Source organism: Triplophysa rosa, linkage group LG17, assembly GCF_024868665.1.
Source record: "Triplophysa rosa linkage group LG17, Trosa_1v2, whole genome shotgun sequence".
NCBI classification, from domain to species: Eukaryota; Metazoa; Chordata; class Actinopteri; order Cypriniformes; family Nemacheilidae; genus Triplophysa; species Triplophysa rosa.
Window position 1 is genome coordinate 139,388 of NC_079906.1, and position 20,188 is coordinate 159,575.

Below are 20,188 nucleotides of genomic sequence, written 5' to 3' on the forward strand. Positions count from 1 at the left end.
ATTGCAAAACTGATGTCATTGTTGTTTTTGGCATGTTGCGTTCGGGTGCGCACTTCGTCCTCTGGAGCGGTCGGTGCTTCGCTGAGACTCCGCCCACCGCAGTGATTGTGACCGAGGCTCCACCCACAGCGCTGTGAGTTCGCACACATGTGAGACAGACGCCTGCTTGTAGACGGACACGGTAAGTTGATTTTCTTTCTCACAAGTTGACTCTAACGGCATGCTTTTGTAAACTATATGAACACGTGTTAAAGTGTATATTGCAGGATCTGATGGTGTTTTGTGTCGTTCGAATCTGTTGTTTTGTAGTTGCACAACAGTAGACATGTAACGTTTTACAGCGTTTAACGCAAACAAACACTAAACGACGACAATCCGCGAACAAAAAGCGAAGCACGTTGAAATAAAATCGTAAAATAATGAGGTGTCATGTGACCGTGATGCGATTGATCAGACACTGAACTTTCTGTGCAGTGGCGGAGCCAGACAATTTTCATAGGGGTGGCCAGACTGAGACCATAGCTCACACAGGGGTAGCACAGAAACTGATATCATCTTTTTTCCCCCTATGTGGCAAGTCACTGTGGATCTAGTAGCAGGGCTCTAGACTAACATTTTGCACTGGTTGCACTGGTGTGCCTAACTTTTTTCTTAGGTGCACCAGCACAAAAGTTAGGTGCACCCAAATTTTCGACCGCATCGCATTTAACACCGCAGTTTTACCATTTTTTAAATCGCTGTCCATAAAGGCAGAATTGACTTGACATTGTAAATGATTAACTAACAATCTGGTCAACATAAAGTTCTTTATTTGAAGCACAATTCTACAAGAAAGGTAACTTACTGAAAAAGTGTTGGTGCTTAAAGTGCTTCACTGAACTGAAACTTAAAACATCTCAAGATAAATGGACCAGGGCTTGACATAACCTGGGAGGTTGATGGCTCTGTGTCAGAGCATTGCTTATGATTTTCGGACGGATCAGGCCTTAACTTAACATTATTCACGAAAAAGTTGTCAATCGTTCTTTTCATCTTCTCTCATCATCCGCGCTACATCCACTCTGTTTAACTGACGGGCCTATAGGCTCCTCCCCTCTCTGTCTGACTGCAGCACACGCATTTTCACACGTACACACCAGAGGTTGCGCTAGACTTTTTTATTGTCCGTCATTTTGACTGACAGGCTCGTAAAAAATCCGTCATAATCTATTATTACCCGTCACTATGGTGCAAGGTGGCGTTAGGTGGTAATTAGTATGTTCGTGACGTCATCACGCTGTACTTGTGTCTCGGAACTTGTTGTATTTTAATACAACTGAATGCCCAATAAAGCCGTTGCTGTTTATATTCATCTATATATTTAATGCTTCAATGTTTATGTTCATATGTGATTCGATCTGGGAAAACCCAACACATGGTGCAAATTTATATATTACAGTTTTTGATACCATATTCAAGCCCTTTCCAAATCAGTTTTTATTTTGCTCATATCTTGTGTATGTAACAGTTATGGCTGAGGTCGGCTGAAGCGCTAGGATTTTCAGGAACGGAATTTGGAGGAAAACGGGTTTAAAGTTAAGTGATGAAAATAAAAGCACAACAGTCCAGTATCACAAGGAAAAGTCACTTTAGAGTAGTAAAAGACTTACTCTAATAACAATTTAATAAAAAAAAACATTTCCCAGTGTTGTTGTCTATAAAAATACTGTACAAAACCGTTTGAATAAAACGAATGTAAGGAAAATGGTGCGGGCACACTTAAAGAACGAGAGCTCTGCCATTATCACAAGGAAACTAGCAAACATTATGGACAACAACTAATAAGCAGTGAAGCAAGTTTTACGTTGTTTATCATGTGCATAGTGTCTGGACTTTTGATCATCCCTTGTATGTTTTGCGATCGGATAACTCACGGTGCTGCAGACGGGGAGCTCTGTCATCTCACGAAAACATTGTATAAAAAACTTTGCATGCCGTAGTTTACACAGGACTGGCGGGAAATGTGAATTGATACTCCTTCATTCTTCATGTTATGTGGTTTACTTTGATAGGTGTCCCAGCGAGACATCCGACGGGTTTTCTCAGATCGCATCACATATGTCTAGTCAGTAACAATGACATGTGAAAACACGCACGTCCCTTCGCGAGCATATCGCGCTCTAATGAAGGGAAACGGGGAGTTACAAATTGCCCTCATTGTAATCCGTCAAAATGACGGACGGACGGCCTTCAGATTTTTCCGTCACTTTCAGAGAATTTTCGTTTAACGCGACCTCTGGTACACACACGTACAGGAAAATCTGGACCACGACCAATCAGAGGGGGGTCCGCCCTTCACTATCTGTGATTGGTTTAGACCACGATATGGGCCTAATGTGTGTCTGTTGTTGAATCACAGGGAGACTTTCAGAGTCGCTGAGACTTTTTTTCTCCCTCGAACGGCTGGTCGCACCGGTGCGACCTCAGATTTTTCTTAGTCGCACCATTGAGAAATAAGGTCGCATGTGCGACTAAATTGGTCGCACTCTAGAGCCCTGAGTAGTGTTTCTTAGTCACTCACTCATTTACTTAAACAGGCAGTGATTGCCATGTAGAATTACATCATGAAGATCCACATAAGCTTTTTAATGTATTACTAAACTGATTTAAAAAAAAAGATCTGAAACAGTGTGGCATTGCAGAAGGTGGTGTCTTTTTAATTGGTGATAAAGCTCACACCATAATGACAATTTACATGACATAAGAATATACCAGAATGCACTTTTATCAAACAAACATAAACATTACAATATCACAGAAAAACCAAAATATAGTAACCTTAACTTTATGGGCAAGCATTTCAAAAATATTCCTTTGCAATACTTTGCATATTATCATTTGGCTGCCAACAAAACATTTTAATTCCCTTTCAAGGATATGACACAGACAGACCACCACCATTAAGCTAAATCAGCACTGAAAGTTGACTTTACTTTTAATGACCTTCTACAACGCTCTTTTAAATGACACTGACACAGTGAAACTTGCGACTTTCATACTGCTAAGTTAACAGCCTAAATTAACTTAGCAAACTTTACCATGTCTGTTTCAACTTCAGCACGCCAGCCATAATATACATACATTAAGACAAGAAACATTTCAAACATAGTGAATAAACTTAATTCTTCTTGTTAACTTACCTGTGACCTCTTCTCTCGCGGCGGGAAACAGGCAGTCCTCTGACTGCACGCGCAAAGTCCGTTGGAGCACACGCGAACAACAACAACACGACTTCTTCTTTTGTAATTGTGTTGGTGGTTGAAATTCAAGTTGAGTGTATTACTGCCACCTTCAGTTTGGGTGGAGAAGTACTTGTTTGAGGTGCGCTGTTGAAATGCGTCCATATGGGAACAACTGTGTACAGAAATGGTTCCGCAAAAAAGTTGCCGGCAAAGCGGTAGGGGGGGCCGGGGGTAGCCAAAGATTAATTTATGGTGGCCTTGGCCACCCCCTGGCTCCGCCTCTGTTTCTGTGTCCTGTGACTCGGTGAACATTGATGTTTGATCATTGCGATGAGATTTACATGGAAATCTTGCATACAACATCATACACCAGTGGGCTCGTGCTACAATTTTACACTTTATATTCTTTATTTATATTGTATATTCTAACAGGCATGTTTATGGAGCAATTCAAGTACATAAGAAGTATTTAGAATCTGCAGTGCTGTAGTATTATTACAGTGCGTAGTGATTGGTTGAATACTGCAAGCCGTGTGACGGAAATGTAACGCCTCTTACCATATTTGGAACATCAGGTTCCAAAGCAATAGAGGGTATGCATTGACGTCACTTTCCCACGTGCACATGTCGGGACACTCCCCTGGGTGGCAAAACACCCAGCAAATTGGCTGAGGAGAATAGGAAAAACAAAGAAACTGGGACTAAAAACATGCAATTATTAGCTGAAATAACAAACGTCTGGACTCGACGGTGATCCTTACGACTTCTCTACAACTTATATAGGAATCAGGTGTTCCTGGACACTGAAATGTTGCGCGGAATTGCATTTCCTGATATTGTAAGCAGTCATTTTGCTGAGTGTTTTGCCACCCAGGAGGGCACGCTCAGGCGTGCTCACGTGGTAAAGTGACGACACGTCCATACCCTCTATTGTGCTGACAGGTACGCCCACCTTACTTGCGCATACATTTGGGCGGTCTTAGTCAAATCATACCACGAACTGACGTAGATTTGTGGGGGTGTGGTTACATGAGGCATTTCATGCGGGTCTGGGTGAGCATTCGCTTTTAGATAGAATGCATTTGTTCCCACAATTTAATTTTTGCAATTTTACGTGTCTAATACATGCATGGGCAACTGATAACACACAAAAGACACAGAAAAACACGTATTCATGCCATATGACCCTTTTAAGCTTGGCATTAACATGTGATCACTGTGATCCAATCAAGCAGATGGTATTATCAGCCAATCAGGACACAGCATGTTGACATTTGACAACATCAGTGGCTTTTGGATCGGGATGTCTGATCAGATCTCTGTGTCCCGTCCAATATTTAAAATTTTAAATGAGTTTGCAGAGTTGACCTGAAGTGATGCTCTTCAGACAGTGAATGCCTTTGAATCCTGGGCAGATTAGTGTCCACTTAAGTGATAGTTCACCCAAAAATGAAACTTCTGTCATCATTTACTCGTCTTTGAGATGCTCCGAACCTGTATGAATGTATTTGTTCTGCTAAACACAAAGGAAAATATTTGGAAGAATGTCAGTAACCGAGCAGATCTCATCAGTAAATGGGGGATGAGATCTGTTTGGTTACTGACATTCTTACAAATATATTCCTTCTTGTTTAGCAGAACAAAGAAATGTATACAGATTTGAAACAATCTGAGGGTGAGTAAATGATGACAGAATTTTCTTTTTAGCGTGAACTATTCCTTTAACAAAGTAGGAGTGATATCACATTTAAACACCTGGTTCTATGGCATCAAGCTGTGTGTTTTCTTTATTTGCAGTCCATGGAATTATTTGGTGTGGATAGACCTTTTAAAAAGCTTTTCCAAATTGATTTAAAGCAGGGGTGTCCAAAACCTTTTGTACAAATATCATCATATTTTTAAAGAAAAGAATGTGAATATTTTTGAAAATTGCTTTACAACTGAGTGTGGACAAAACTGCAACCCTTGTCCTTTGTCAGGGTTGCTGCTGGTGAAACGCTGTCAAGATCTTCGGCAGAGAAAGTTTTCATCATGCTGTGCGTGAGTGCATCGGCGAGGCTCGCCGAAGTCCTGTGCAGACGCTTTCCGCGCGCGTCCGCATCCCCGCAGCGAAACAGCGTCGTCCACAGCAGCGCAGCAGCGTCTCACAGCTATGTGATCGTTGGAGCCGGCTCCGCAGGATGCGTTCTGGCCAACCGGCTTTCAGAGAACGCGTCTGAGTCGGTGCTGCTCCTGGAGGCGGGACCCAAAGACATGCAGCTGGGCAGCACCCGTCTGTCGTGGAAGATTCACATGCCCGCCGCGCTGACCTATAACCTGTGCAATGACAAGTACAACTGGTATTACCACACGTTACCTCAGGGGCACATGGACAACAGGGTGATGTACTGGCCTCGTGGGCGTGTTTGGGGCGGCTCGTCCTCGCTCAACGCCATGGTGTACATCCGCGGGCACGCCGAGGACTACAACCGCTGGCAGAGAGAAGGTGCCGAGGGTTGGGACTATGAACACTGTCTTCCTTACTTCTGTAAGGCCCAGACGCACGAGCTGGGGGCGAACCGTTACCGAGGGGGTGGCGGCACGCTTCACGTCTCACGTGGGAAGACGGATCACCCGTTGCATCGCACGTTCATCACGGCGGGCCAGCAGGCGGGATACCCCTTCACCGACGATATGAACGGATACCAGCAGGAGGGAGTCGGGTGGATGGACATGACCATCCACAAAGGTAAGTGTGGCATTTACTTTCACAAACGTGGAAAAGTCCCCATCACAGGGCCGATCAAAATCCTCTGTCCTCCTTACAGGTAAAAGATGGAGTACAGCAAGCGCTTACCTTCGCCCTGCGCTGTCCAGACCCAACCTGAGCGCTGAGGTCGGCTGCATGGTGACGCGGATCCTGTTTGAAGGGACCCGGGCACGAGGGGTGGAGTTTCAGCAGAATGGACAGATGAAAAGGGTAAACGGGATTTCTTCCACCTCTCCTGGTCTCTTTAAACGTGAACAATCACTTGAAGTGTGAATGTATGTGACGCATGCCATTGTGTACACTGGTACTGGGGATGTTATTTAGATTTTTTGTTAACCACGGTTATCCAGAACTTTCTGTTTCCATTTTGTCAAACTAAATACAAATATCTTTAAGACCTTATTATATCTGATATTTAAAAGGTATAATAATAAAATAAAAAGTGAAACAGAAAGTGTCTTCTAAAATGGGCTAAATAAGCAGCTGGTCTGATGCTCAAATAATGTTAAAGCGGAGGTAACACACACAGTTCCTGCCAATCTCATATTAAAGTCGGCATGAAATAAAAAATGATCATTCTAATTATTTTACACAGTGGTGAAGTATTTCTTATAAATTATTTATCCGTGCACATCATAATTAAAAAAAAAATCATTTGCACTTGTAATCTTTAATCAAAAACGTTAACCTCCTCCCCCTCTCGAAACGACCTCTCTTCACTTCTGGTCACAAAGAATGGCGCGAGGGCGGGGCTGCAATGACTGACATATTGCAAACTGGTGTTCAAATCTTTCACCTTTTAACGATCCAATCAGTTGTCGGTGGATGAAATCAAGTCCCGCCCTACATTTTTTTCTCATTTCAGAAGTCGTTTCACTTGGACATACGTCACGATACAGAAAAAAAGACAATGTCTTTAGTTTGATGAAATTTACAAAAGATAGATACAGCTGCACGATTATTTCCGAAAACAGGCGAGCTCCTGAAGGTGTGCAGGGGGGCGGAACTACAGCACGAGCACACAATACATCATTGCATTATCCCTGCATAACTGTTGATTCACAATTCATTAAGTTCGTGTTGTGTACCTTATGCATATACGCGCCAATTGCCAATAAAACACAAACATATGAATTACTTTGACTTACCGTGTGCGGTTCATAACCGGCATCTTTTAGCGCTGGGACCGCTCCATCTATCAGTTACAAACGATCTCTAAATCCAGCATTACATCCATTGTTTATATAACATTCATCACCCAAATGAAGTGAACAAACAAACACAGCTGAAAGTTCAGTACAACGAATGAAGCGCATTGATGGGCGTGCTCTTTCTCTCACTGGTTGACGCGTGGCTGGGCTTTTCCAGGAGAATGATCCAATAATGGACTAAGCAACATTGTTACGTAAGGGAATTTCATGTTCGAAAAAACCTATACGAACCCGAGGGGGGTTGCTCGAGCACAGAAATACTATGTGACACGTCCAACTCGTTTCTTTGACAAGTTGACCATGTCAAGCATGAGAATGCAGCATGTTTAACATTGTAAAGAAGTCAGAATGCATGAAACACAGTTGCGCATCCCCTTTAAACATTCTGTGTGTGAGGAAAACAGTTTTTCAGAACTAAGATATGCTGTTGTTGTATTATTAGCAGTTGTAACTAAATAGTTTTGAGTTTCATTGTTTGAGTAGCATTTTGAATCTGAGAGGCAAAATTGCATAACCAGTAACTAGTTTAACCAGTTCACTGAAAAGAACTGGTTCAAAAGAACGATTCCTTCACAAAATTGACATAACCAGTTGAGTGTGTTTGTTTATGTGTCGATTTAAAAAATCAACAGCGCTTCTCAGAAATCACTTACAGTACCTGTCATTATCATGTTAAATTGACTTATGTTCGTCTATGTGCAGGTGTTTGTTCAACCATTGGTAGAGTTGAAACGTTTTTCACAAATGTGAAGATAGATTGACGTATCCTGACAGATAATACCTCAGAATCACTGATCATTTTGCATGACCTTTAAGAAACGCTTCGTGACTGATGGGATTTCACTCGCCGCCTGATCTGTCAATAACAAAATCAATTGTTCTGTGTGGAGTTACTTTGAAAGAATAGCTTTCAGACGAGGAGCTAAGTAGCATAAACATAGCCACTGAGTTATTTAAATTTAAATTCTGAAATCATTTACACCGTGTCTACACCGGACGCGATGCAACATGACAACCTGCTTGTTCTTAATGGGTTTGTCGCATCACCAGTGTGGACAAAATGTAAAATTATAATGGGTTCTAAAGAGTTTCTAATGTCTTTTGTCATGTCGCATCGCGCCTGGTGTAGACACGGTGTTAGTCACCCTCTTGTCATTTCAAGATATTTGGATGAATGTCAGTAACCAAACAGTTCCATCCCCACTGACTCCCATAGTATTTATTTTCCCTACTATGGCAGCAAATGGGGGATGAGATCTGTTTGGTTATTGACATTCTTCCTTTGTGTTCAGCAGGACAAAGAAATTTATAAATGACGACAGAATTTTCATTTTCGGGTGAACTGTCCCTTTAAAGGGGTCATGTGACACGGCTAAAACAAATATTATTGTTTGTTTTAGATGTAATGCAATGTGTATACACGATTTAAGGTTCAAAAACGCTGTATTTTCCACATACCGTGCATGTTTGTATCTCCTGTTTGCCCCGCCTCTCTGAAACCCGCAGATTTTTTACAAACCTCATGGCTCTGAAAAGCGAGGTGTGCTATGATTGGCCAGTTAACCAGTGTGTAGTGATTGGTCGAATACTGGAAGCGTGTGACGGAAATGTAACGCTTCTTACCATATTTGGAACATCAGGTTCCAAAGCAATTGTACTGACAGGTACGCCCACCCAGAGCCATTGAGAGAGAGAGTTCTGCCAACGGAAGTCCAAAATGCTGGAGCGTCACGTGATTCATGGAGCCTTCAGATAGTTATGTTTTCTCTTTAAATGCTTTATTTCTTTCATTTTTTATTCATTAAATGGCTTTCGTCTTTAAATGGGTTAGAAGTTTACCTCAGTTGGTCTGTTTAGTCGCAGCTCCATATGCGTTACTAGTAACTTCCGGGAACTATTGAGAGCCTCCATTGCTGTGAAAAAACTGTTCCATTGGAGTCAACGAAGTTGACACGACTCTCTCTATGAATGGCTCTGCGCCCACCTTACTTGCGTATACATTTGGGCGGTCTTAGTCAAATCATACCACCAACTGACGTAGATTTGTGGGGGTGTGGCTACACGAGGCAATTCAGGCAGGTCTGGGTGAGCATTTGCTTTTAGATAGAATGCATAGTTTGTTCCCACACTTTCATTTTTGCAATTTTACGTGTCTAATACATGCATGGACAACTTATAACATACCAAAGACACAGAAAAACACGTATTCGCGCCATATGACCCCTTTAAGAAATGAAAATGCACACGTCTGCCCTGATGCTCTTGTACTGCTGTGTGAATCATTAAACCTCCAGAAGCACCATTCCTTATCACATCATAGTGGTGTGAATGCGATGCAATCTGTGTGAAGAAAATGACTCGGTTTAGTTGTTTTTATCAGCGATTAGCAGCACTTCTCAGTCTATTGATGTCATTTCCTGCTTCACTTACACTTCATGTCTGATTTGATCTGCTTTCTGTCTCGCTCATTTCCTCTGACCAGACTGTGTCCTCATTCTCACGTTTGCACTTTCATGCTGTTTATGAGATGTTGTGCAGTAAATGCTGATCTTTGCAGATCTCACATCATCTTGTGGCTCTTTCAGGTGTTTGCTGATAAAGAAGTGATTCTCTGCGGTGGAGCTATAAACTCTCCTCAGCTCCTCATGCTGTCTGGAGTGGGAAGCGCAGATGAACTGCACGCATTAGATATTCCTGTTACTCAACACCTGCCAGGTGACTCTCTGTACCTGCACACACCTGGACAGAAATCACTTCGTACAGAATCACGTCATCGCAGGTTTTTAGTAGGAAACCGACAGTTGAAATGAAGTTAATAATGTTTTTTATTTAGATTTGTTTTTCAGGACACACATTGTTTAGGCTGTACAGCTTAAAGAGTACATTCCTCGAGATCATAAAAAATACATTTCATGAAGTGTTTAATTTTGCCGTGTTTGAATGTAAGCAATCTGCCAAGTTGTAAATCCGAAGGTGAACGAATAACAAAGTTATTAGCTTATAAAAAAGGTAATCGACTCTGAATCACGCGAACAAGCCATGACCTGTCCGAATCTTTAACCACAATGTACCTACGTCACTAGAAAATCCCCGCCTACTGACTGCGAAAACTTAACTCTCTCCTCCCCAAACACTGTACTAGCTCGTTCGTGACGTGTGCATCATGTCTAAGAGAAGCTGTGTTCTATGTAGTGAAACTAAGTCAGTCTTATTTTCACTACCAAAGGAAGAACTTCTGAGGAAAAAATGGTTACTATTTATTTTTCAAACGAACGTTTTACTTTGCGCGCGTCATTTTACCGAAGATTGCTTCATCAGTCTTGGCGCCTTTACTGCAGGATACATTAAACGTCTTTCCTTAAAAGATGTTGCAATACCAACTTTATTTGGACCTGTAAGCTCCACCGAATCACAACCTGTAAGTGTGACTCTTTATTTTTGTCTTTACTTAAAATTAAATTTGTGTGACGTTATCTCATGTCTGTGTTTAGCTAACGTTACCGTTATTTTTGGGGTTGTTACTGTTTGTTTACCTAACGTTAGCTATAAACTCGTTGCGCTAATGTAAGTGTTCAACCATATTAACTCGCAAAGTCTTTATTTCAAGAACTGCGTGGTGTACTATAGTTATAATAACATCTGAAGATACGAACACCGTACACTGTATGCCGTGATAACTAACTGTTACAAGAGAAGTGTCTAAAACAGTCCTTTTTCTTACTGGCATCTGTATAAGGATTAAAGAATGATTCGTCAGACTCGGGCTCGAACTGGTAAGGTAAAATCGACGCCATCTCTCTCTATACACTGTTAATATCCAACCACCTGCAAACCGTAATACAGTAGTAATGATAGGCGGTCCATTTGCGACACATGCTGAACGCGTTTGACCAATCACAGCAGACTAGACCATCTGACCAATCACAGCAGACTAGACCATCTGACCAATCACAGCAGACTACACTATCTGACCAATCAGATCAGACTACGCTGGCAGAAAGGCGGAGATTACACAGATGAATCGCGGAACGAATCATTTGAGAGTCAGTCAAGAAGTAAGGTAATAAAAACTGCTTATTATTACGAAATAATAGTATTTTTACATCATGTATGTACATAAACTTGTTGTCGGACACTCCATAAACCAAAATAAGCCCTTAAAAATATTGAGGAATGTACTCTTTAAGCATAGTGTCATAACTAGTTTACTACTAGGGCTGGGTATCGATTCTGATGATTCGATTCGATTACGATTCACAAGCTCCCGATTCGTTTCGAGTCAGTGATTATAGATTTAATACAAATCCTACAGATATTTCTAAAAAAGATCAGTAAACATCAGATTACAATGGTAATTAAAAAGTGAAATGAAGAGCCACCTGTGTATTAAACTTTAAACACACTTGGGTATATTGAAACAGAACAGTCGCATACCTTGATCAAACAGGATCAGGTTATTTTACATTTAAGATGCAGAGTAACACATTTTTTAAAAACAAAATTGGCTGTAAAGAGGGGCTGCAATCATATGAACCGCTGCCTTTTATGTGAAGGTGATGTTAAATTCGACGACACACCCGCATCCACCATGTTTTTATTTTTTTAACCACACATAACTTCACAAATTATAACAAACAATATTCACATAATTTAAATCATCAAAAAAACAGACCAAAAATAAATAATAAATTAAAATAAAATAAAATATAGAAAAGACACATAAAAACAACATAAAAAACACATATCTTAAAGGCCTCCTGTTACAGGAAACAAATTTCTTACATAACTTCCATTATGCCATTGATCTCTTCATTCTCATTTTCTATAAAAGATATAAAGGGGTTCCAAGGGTCTTCAGCAGCTTTATATTTTCCTTTAATAATATACGTTATTTTCTCCATTGACATATTTAATACCATCTCTTTACACCACCTCTGTATTCTCGGTGCCTCTAGCTTTTTCCAGTGAAATGCAATAAGGCCTTTAGCTTGTAAAATACACATAGAAATAAAAAAATATATTCTCTGGATTTTAAATGATTAGGATATAAATGTAATAAAAAAAACTTTGGTTCAAAAGGGACATTAATATCAGTTACTTTGTTTATCACATTGTGCACTTTTCCTCACACTCCCATACACAGTGAAAAAAGGTACCACATGTTAATTAAGCAATGAATGGCTCGGTGTCTAACATCCACCCGTTGTAAAAGGAAAAGTGACATCTAGTGGATAGTAGTAGCAATAACATTCACGTTAAAGAATGTTCAGTGCTTGCGGAAATATGAAAGAAAAAAATCAATTGACGGCTTTTGAGAATCGATCGCATTTTTAAAAACGATGAATCGATTTAGCCCTATTTACGACACTCAATATAGCTTCTGTGAATTTAGACTGCGATACCAAGCTCGACCGCTAGGTGTCAATGTACCACACCATTTCTTTAAATGCGACCAAACTACAAGACCCATTCAACAAATTGTTTATTTAATAAAATGAACATACAACAAAACTCAACAAATTGTTTATTTAATACAATCATTATACAGTAAAATAATAATATAAATTAAAATGAACATAATTAAAAACTATATATATTAATAGTAGTTCTATTATTAGACACTAGCCAAACACAGTTAAGTTGACTGATGAAACAGTCTATATAAAATAATACGTGGCTATATTGAGATGTGTGTGTCTTTATACTTTGTGTACACAGATGTGATGTATGAATGAGGTCAATAATGTGTTGTGTGTGTGCCGTGTCAGGTGTGGGCTGTAATCTTCAGGATCATCTGGAGTTATATATTCAACATGAGTGCACTCAGCCCATCACTCTGTATAAAGCACAGAAACCCTTGCACATGCTGAAGATCGGCCTGCAGTGGCTCCTCACATTCACAGGTGACGTCACGGCATTCCTCACAACTCGGCGTGTGTTTAAACATCTCTAAAGTGCAGTCACCGTCAGAAAATATGCACATGCACAGTCAGATTTATTCATGGATTCATCTGTGCGCAGTGCATTTATAAGAAGTACAAAACAGTCTTTACAGCAGAGAAAATAAAGAAGTCGTTCTCATAGAATTATGGTGCAAAAATACAAATAAACTGATTTCCGATCAATCCAGTGTCATGCTACTGTCAGTTTTTGCTTTGTACTTTAGACTCATTTCTGCTGCGTGATGTTTGTCTCCTGTTGCACATCAATTCAATTTCAAAGTTCAGATCTCTCATAAAAAGAGTCATGCGGACAGAGGTCTGGACTTGTTTTCTTTACAACACAAGTGTATTTGGTCTTTATTGCCTGCGAGTCAGAACACTGACATTTGGACACTGAGTGACAACATGAATTCATTCTTTCATCATCTCAATTTTATATAAAAAGAACTTTACTCTTTTTTCTTCATGCAAAATATCATTTCATGTTTTTGCATTGTTGATTTTGTGGTACAATGTCACTTAAACATTAATCTGTGATATCCGCTCATGTGCATTGACTGTAGGTTACGGTGCTACGGCTCATCTGGAGAGCGGAGGTTTCATTCGCAGCCGTCCTGGCGTTCCTCATCCTGATATTCAGTTTCATTTTCTGCCCTCTCAGGTCATCGATCACGGCCGTGTCAAATCTAAAATCGAGGCCTTCCAGGTACCGATTATTCTTTATCATGTGTTTATATGGCTGCCAAGAACTACTTGTAACAGGTTTTATTTTGGAGTTATTTAAGCATAAAGAATGAATTTTTACATAAATATATTTATAATCCTTATATATCAGTTCCTCATTTTTCATCCATTTCCATTCATTTCAGGTTATTATATCTGTCATTCTAATTGGAAGAAGGGGCGGTTTCCCGGACAGGGATTAGTCAGTGGTTCTCAACAGGGGGGCTCCAGCTGACTTAAGGGGGCCTTAAGATGACAAATAATTTAACATGAAGACTAAATGAGCACTGAAATACGTAAAAAAAAGAACCCAAGATATTATTTGGCCATTTTTATTATGAATTAGTGTTTATTCCCAGTTAATGGCAAGCTCTAAAAAGTTTTTTTTTTGTAGAAATTATGAGTTTTTGTGAGAGGGGGCTTTGAACATTATTGAGTACAGTGGGGGGCCCTGGAGTCAAAAGGGTTGAGAACCCCTGGATTAGATTTAGCCACACTTAGGACATTTAAAGTCCCCGTGAACTGGAAGTTGCGATCGTTTTTACTTCCGTATTTTGACGCGTTTCAGAGTGAAATGGAATTTTGAATGATAAAAATAATGGGCGTGGCTTTCGTCTTTCTCTGCGATTGGATGTATAAAAACAGCCGTTGCATTTTGAAATAGAACTGGCAGCAGACTGACAGTTGAAGGGGAGGAGTTAACAGATGCTCCGCCCAAGCCTTCTGACATACGTCATCTAAAATCAATAGTCATTACAGGACTGAAGTGCATTTTCAGATTTTAACTGAAGATTATGAGGGCAAACGATTTTTAAAAAGGGAATGACCCACATTGATAAACTATTTACAAGAAACGCTGCAATATTTCATGAAAAAATAGGCATTGTCATTTTTTAATTTCACTGGGACTTTAAGTAGTTTTTACAGACATGCCTTACAAAAAGGCATGTCAGTTTTGACCGCTCTAACATTTATTAAGCCTTGTACAGGAAACCACCCTATTGTCTCGGTAAATTATACACCATTTTGGTACTTTGTCTTCACACAAAGGTGTTAGGTAAAGTGTTACAGTCTTCAGATGCAATAACGTGCACATGTATCTTAAATTTGACGTAGTTATATGTCTATTTAGAAACTGATTACAAGGTTATAGATAATTATTTTCATACATTCAGAATCGCTAAAATACATCTTATGAAACATTTGGTTACCAGCTTTATGAATATAACAGTCAGATTGGAAACCTGCAGACAATTATGATCATTTAGTTTCATGGATGTAAATCTTATTAAAACATTTGCAATAATACCACGTATCCTATATATTTCGTATTTTTTCGTATATTATCTCTAAATATTGTTTTTCTTATGTCTCCACTGTCTAGTAAAATGTGAAGCTGCTTTTCAACAATGCAAAATTGCAAAAAGTGCTAAATACACTTAAGATTTTAAAAGAAAGCTGTTTTTCAAATAACCTCAAGCACTGACTTGAGGGCCGTTCACATTATAACGATAACTATAAAGATAACTGTAACTATATATATATACTATATTTGCGTCCACACCAGCGGACGATAACAATAAAGTTTTGTTTATTTTAAGCATGCAGTGTTCTCAGTCACTAAAATGAATGTAGATGACCTGCTGATGCTTTCGTTTTCACTCCCGAACGTCTTTTCTCCAAAATATGACAGCAAAGGCCGGCTGCTTTCTCTGAAGGCTGAAGGTGAGCTCATGTCCGGGACGTAAAGCATTTATTTTGCCAGCTTGCTGACTGATAAGTGTTACATATATAATATCCGAAAAACACACCGCTTTCCGACCACTACAGTCTTTAATTCTGACATAAAAGCCGCGTTGCGATCACCAATAGTCAAACATTGTAGGCCAGAAACTGTCTGACAGTATGGTTTATCGTTCATCAGCTGGAAAAAATCGTTCTGAAAGTGATCCCAACGATATCGCTCTCTGTATCTTTATCGTTATGGTGTGAACTCCGCTATTCTCCTGAATTAAAAACGATTTTTAAAACGTTATTTTATTATAGTTAACGTTATAATGTGAACGGCCCTGAAAACTTGATGCTTTCCCAGCGCAAAATTTTCTGAGAATGTTTTTCTGATGTGTGCAGGTTCATGTTGGGCCTATGAGGAGCGCAAGTGTTGGCTGGCTCAAACTGAAGAGTAAAGACCCAAATGCCCATCCAGTCATCCAACCAAACTATCTCTCTAGCGGTATGTTTATTGTGATCAGACTTGAGCAGAAGAGTGTTGAGTGAAATCTTTTCATTTCTAATAGTTTATCGTTTTAAGCGACGTTCCTAAGCAAGTATTTAATAATTCTACAATTTAAGCTCGTGGGTATAACATTTAGGAAGCAGTCTGAACTCCTGTTCCACATTTTATTTGTGAGCGTACCGTTAGCTTGACCGTCGATTTGCTCGTCGAAGTTCAAATTGGAATGTTTATGTTATGGATTTTTCGCTTCTCTCATGATCTGTGTTTTGCGTCTCTTACACAGAAACGGACGTGTTGGAATTCAGAGCTTGCGTGAAGCTCACACGGGAAATATTCGCTCAGAAAGCCTTCGACCCATTCCGAGGTCCCGAGGTGCTGCCCGGTCCCGCCACCCAGTCGGACGCAGAGATCGATGCTTTCGTTCGGCAGAAGGCGGACAGCGCTTACCACCCGTCCTGCACGTGTAAGATGGGCAGCGCCTCGGACCGCATGGCAGTGGTGGATCCGGAGCTGCGCGTGTACGGTGTCGAGGGGCTGAGGGTGGTGGACGCCTCCGTCATGCCCAGCATGGTGAGCGGTAACTTAAATGCCCCCACTATAATGATCGCAGAGAAGGCAGCGGATGCAATTAAAGGCCTTCCATCACTTCATGACCCCGGAGTCCCCGTTTACCAGCCTGCCAGTCTGAAAACACAGCGATGAGAGAACTACAGCCTGATCACACAAACTTCACCTGCTTCTCAAACATTTTAAATGTTTTTTAAAACAAATGAGAACGACAACTTCATTTATTACAAAATGATTTTAATGCGTCTTCTCACTATACAGTTCTTATTCACATAATGCAGTATAATAGTGATGTGATAAAAACATAACGTCTAAATTATAAGGATGAATGAGTTTATAACATCAAGTCGATAAAGATGCTGACAAACTTCACACAGTAGCCTGTTGAAAAAGCAAACCAAGATTTGTATTTTGTCACTGTGCTTTAACATGTTTTGTAAAGGAACTGATTATATTTATGACAATTCTAAAACATTTAAGCTACTATGTTAATGACTATGATGATGTTTATGATTCACAAAGAGAGAAATGTTACACCATTTCAAGATTTATTTTATGCTGGTGCTGTGCGTTTATTACATTTGATTACAGAATGCTTTATTTACTTAAACACTAGTTATATATGTAACAGATTTAACCTGCACATAAAAGCAGATTGTTGTCACTGAAAATAAATCAAATAAAATCCTCTGATAATAAAATAAATTAAAAATGTGTTATTCGTGTATGACAGTAATTCACCGAAAACTCTTATTTCACTGACTAAGAGTATACAGAAAATCTTTAAAAAAATCTAACTTTCACCTCCTTATTGAAACACTGTGCTGGTGTTTTATTAAAGGCACCAGTCATGTAGGATTTCTTTTTCTTTATGCGAGAATAAAGGCAGTCTATATTTATTGAAAGGTTTACGCAATCGTTGAGTGACAGATGATATGTTGTCTTTAAATGACACAGAAGTGAAGGGTCTGATCTCAGTGTTTCTGTTGCTCATAAACAGCAATGCTGCCGAGGATTGAAGATGTAGTGTTGTGTTTTTCTGGGGGCATTTTCTTGCAACGGTAGTTCAGTGTGGAAAAGACTGGAGTTAGAAATTAACTCAGGTTTGATCATGACAGTGTAAATGTCTGTTTTCTACTCTTTCCATCCTTAAAAAAAAGACTGTGCTGGGCTATACAGTATATGAGACCAGTTTTACTGCGCTTATGCTTTTTGTTGTCCTTATGTTGTTCCAATTGCTTCCATTGTTGACCTCATTTGTGAGTCGCTTTGGATAAAAGCGTCTGCTAAATGACTAAATGTAAAATGTAATGTAAATGTTCTGGAAAAATCCTCCAGACCCGACACAGCCTTCATTTACTCTTCAAGTACTTTCAAGTTAACATTGACTAAAGATGTTAACAAAGCCTAGATGTACAATATGTATGAATGTATGGTGTAATAAACATCAGTGTATTGTGTGCTGAGAATATGAGCAGTGAGTTTCGTGTGTGTGTTTTGTGGCCTGTAATCATCATCTGTTATCTATTACCTGCCAGACGAGTTTCAAAGAGAAAGAAACATTCTTGTACTTTATAAAAGGTTTGGATGAGTTCCATGTTTGTGCTTATTTTATTCATTGATTTGATACGTAGTGGGGGAAGTATTTATGAATCATATGAGTCGGTTTGTCGGACTGAGCGCTTCATGCTTTATTAACATGTACAGTCGTGGGCGTGGCCAAAAGTTATGAGAATGACACAAATATTAATTTTCACTAAGTCTACTGCGTCAGTGATTTTTATGTTTTTGTCAGATGTTACTATGGTATACTGAAGTATAACTACAAGCATTTCATAAGTGTCAAAGGCTTTTATTGACAATTACATTAAGTTTACGCAAAGACTCAATATTTGCAGTGTTGACCCTTCTTTTTCAAGACCTCTGCAATTCACCTGGGCATGCTGTCAATCAACTTCTGGGCCACATCCTCACTGATGGCAGCCCATTCTTCCATAATCAATGCTTGGAGTTTGCCAGAATTTGTAGGTTTTCTTTTTGCTTGAGGATTGACCACAAGTTCTCAAAGGGATTAAGGTCTGGGGAGTCTCCTGGCCATGGACTCAAAATGTTGATGTTTTGGTCCCCGAGCCACTTAGTTATTACTTTTGCCTTGGAAAGGTATTTTTTTGGAAAGGTGCACCATCATGCTGGAGAAGGCATTGTTCATCACAAACTGTTCTTGGATGGTTGGGAGAAGTTGCTGTCTGAGGATGGTTTTGTACCATTCTTTGTTCATGGCTGTGTTCTGAGGCAGAATTGTGAGAAGCAACCCCACACACGAATGGTCTCAGGATGCTTTACTGTTGGCATGACACAGGACTGATTGTAGCGCTCACCTTTCTTCTCCAGAAGCCTTCTTCACAACAATTGAAGCTCTCTCCTTGAAGTTTCTGATGATCCGATAAATGGTTGATGTAGGTGCAATCTTACTAGCAGCAATAGCCTTGCCTGTGAATCCCTTTTTGTGCAAAGCAATGATGACTGCACGTGTTTCCTTGCAGGTAAGCATGGTTAACAGAGGAAGAACAATGATTTCCAGCACCACCCTCCTTTTAAAGCTTCCAGTCTGTTATTCTAATTCAACAGAGTGATCTCCAGCCTTGTCCTCGTCAACACTCTCACCTGTGACAAGATGTCAGCTGGTCTTTTTGTGGCAGGGTTGAAATGGAATGCATGTTTTTTTTGGACTAAGTTCATTTTCATGGCAAAGAGGTACTTCACAATATAATTCAATTCATCTGATCACTCTTCATAACATTCTGGAGTATATGCAATTCGCCATCATAAAAACTGAGGCAGCAGACTTTGTGAAAATTCATATTTGTGTCATTCTCAAAACTTTTGGCCACGACTGTACAAACAGAATACTGTAGCTGATTTAAAAACATTCATTCAACCTCAAGCCATTCAACAATCCTCAAACAATCAAACACTTTTTATAAAAATATCCCATCTCTGTATGTCTTTGAAATGACAGAAAATAGAATCTACTGTAAAGTGTTGACAACAGCCTTCATAAAAGTGTCCAGTGTCTTCTAAAGTGAAACGACATGTATGAAAAGAGCGTTTTCAACTGGTAAAATCCAAACACATATTGCTGCTCAAATATCAAACATCTGACAGCTTTCAATATAGTGAACATTTTACTTGCGTTTTCTGGATTTGCTTTTATTTTGAAAGCCACTGGTCTGCAAAGAACAAAGCTGTGTAAAAATTTGTCAACGTTTCTCTTTGGTGCAAATAACCAGACAGGAATGGAACAGAATGAAGGTAAATGAATGACCCTTTTAACATTTTAAAAATGATTGAAAAATGTGAAGCCTTTTCATTTATCTTTTGGTAACAGCTACAGTATAAAGGAGATAAATAACAAGAGTTTTGAGTCATCTGGTCAAACTGTCCTGAGTGTGAGGAATGATTCCACTATAATCTTCAGAACGTCTCTTAAATAAAGAAAACATTGGAGAAAAGGGTTATTGACTGTAATCTTGTTATTG

The 20,188-nt window shown here is 39.6% G+C and overlaps 1 protein-coding gene across 1 annotated transcript; it reads left to right on the top strand.

Annotated features, from left to right (window-relative positions):
* The first annotated feature begins 51 nt into the window (after positions 1–51).
* On the top strand, positions 52–20,048 carry chdh (choline dehydrogenase). The gene is made up of 8 exons (XM_057357160.1): positions 52–181; positions 5,201–5,949; positions 6,029–6,180; positions 9,767–9,896; positions 12,950–13,084; positions 13,687–13,829; positions 15,977–16,079; positions 16,366–20,048. Exons 2-8 carry the CDS (start codon positions 5,253–5,255, stop codon positions 16,782–16,784), a joined length of 1,779 nt encoding a protein of 592 aa, XP_057213143.1. The 5' UTR covers positions 52–181; positions 5,201–5,252; the 3' UTR covers positions 16,785–20,048.
* The last annotated feature ends 140 nt before the right edge of the window (positions 20,049–20,188 follow it).

What these genes read in the sequence shown, in the direction of transcription:
- chdh (XM_057357160.1), top strand. Translation starts at nt 5,253, where the DNA reads ATGCTGTGCGTGAGTGCATCGGCGAGGCTCGCCGAAGTCCTGTGCAGA. An exon ending in GGACATGACCATCCACAAAG is followed by an intron (nt 5,950 to 6,028) that starts GTAAGTGTGGCA and finishes TCCTCCTTACAG; the next exon opens with GTAAAAGATGGAGTACAGCA. An exon ending in AGAATGGACAGATGAAAAGG is followed by an intron (nt 6,181 to 9,766) that starts GTAAACGGGATT and finishes TGGCTCTTTCAG; the next exon opens with GTGTTTGCTGATAAAGAAGT.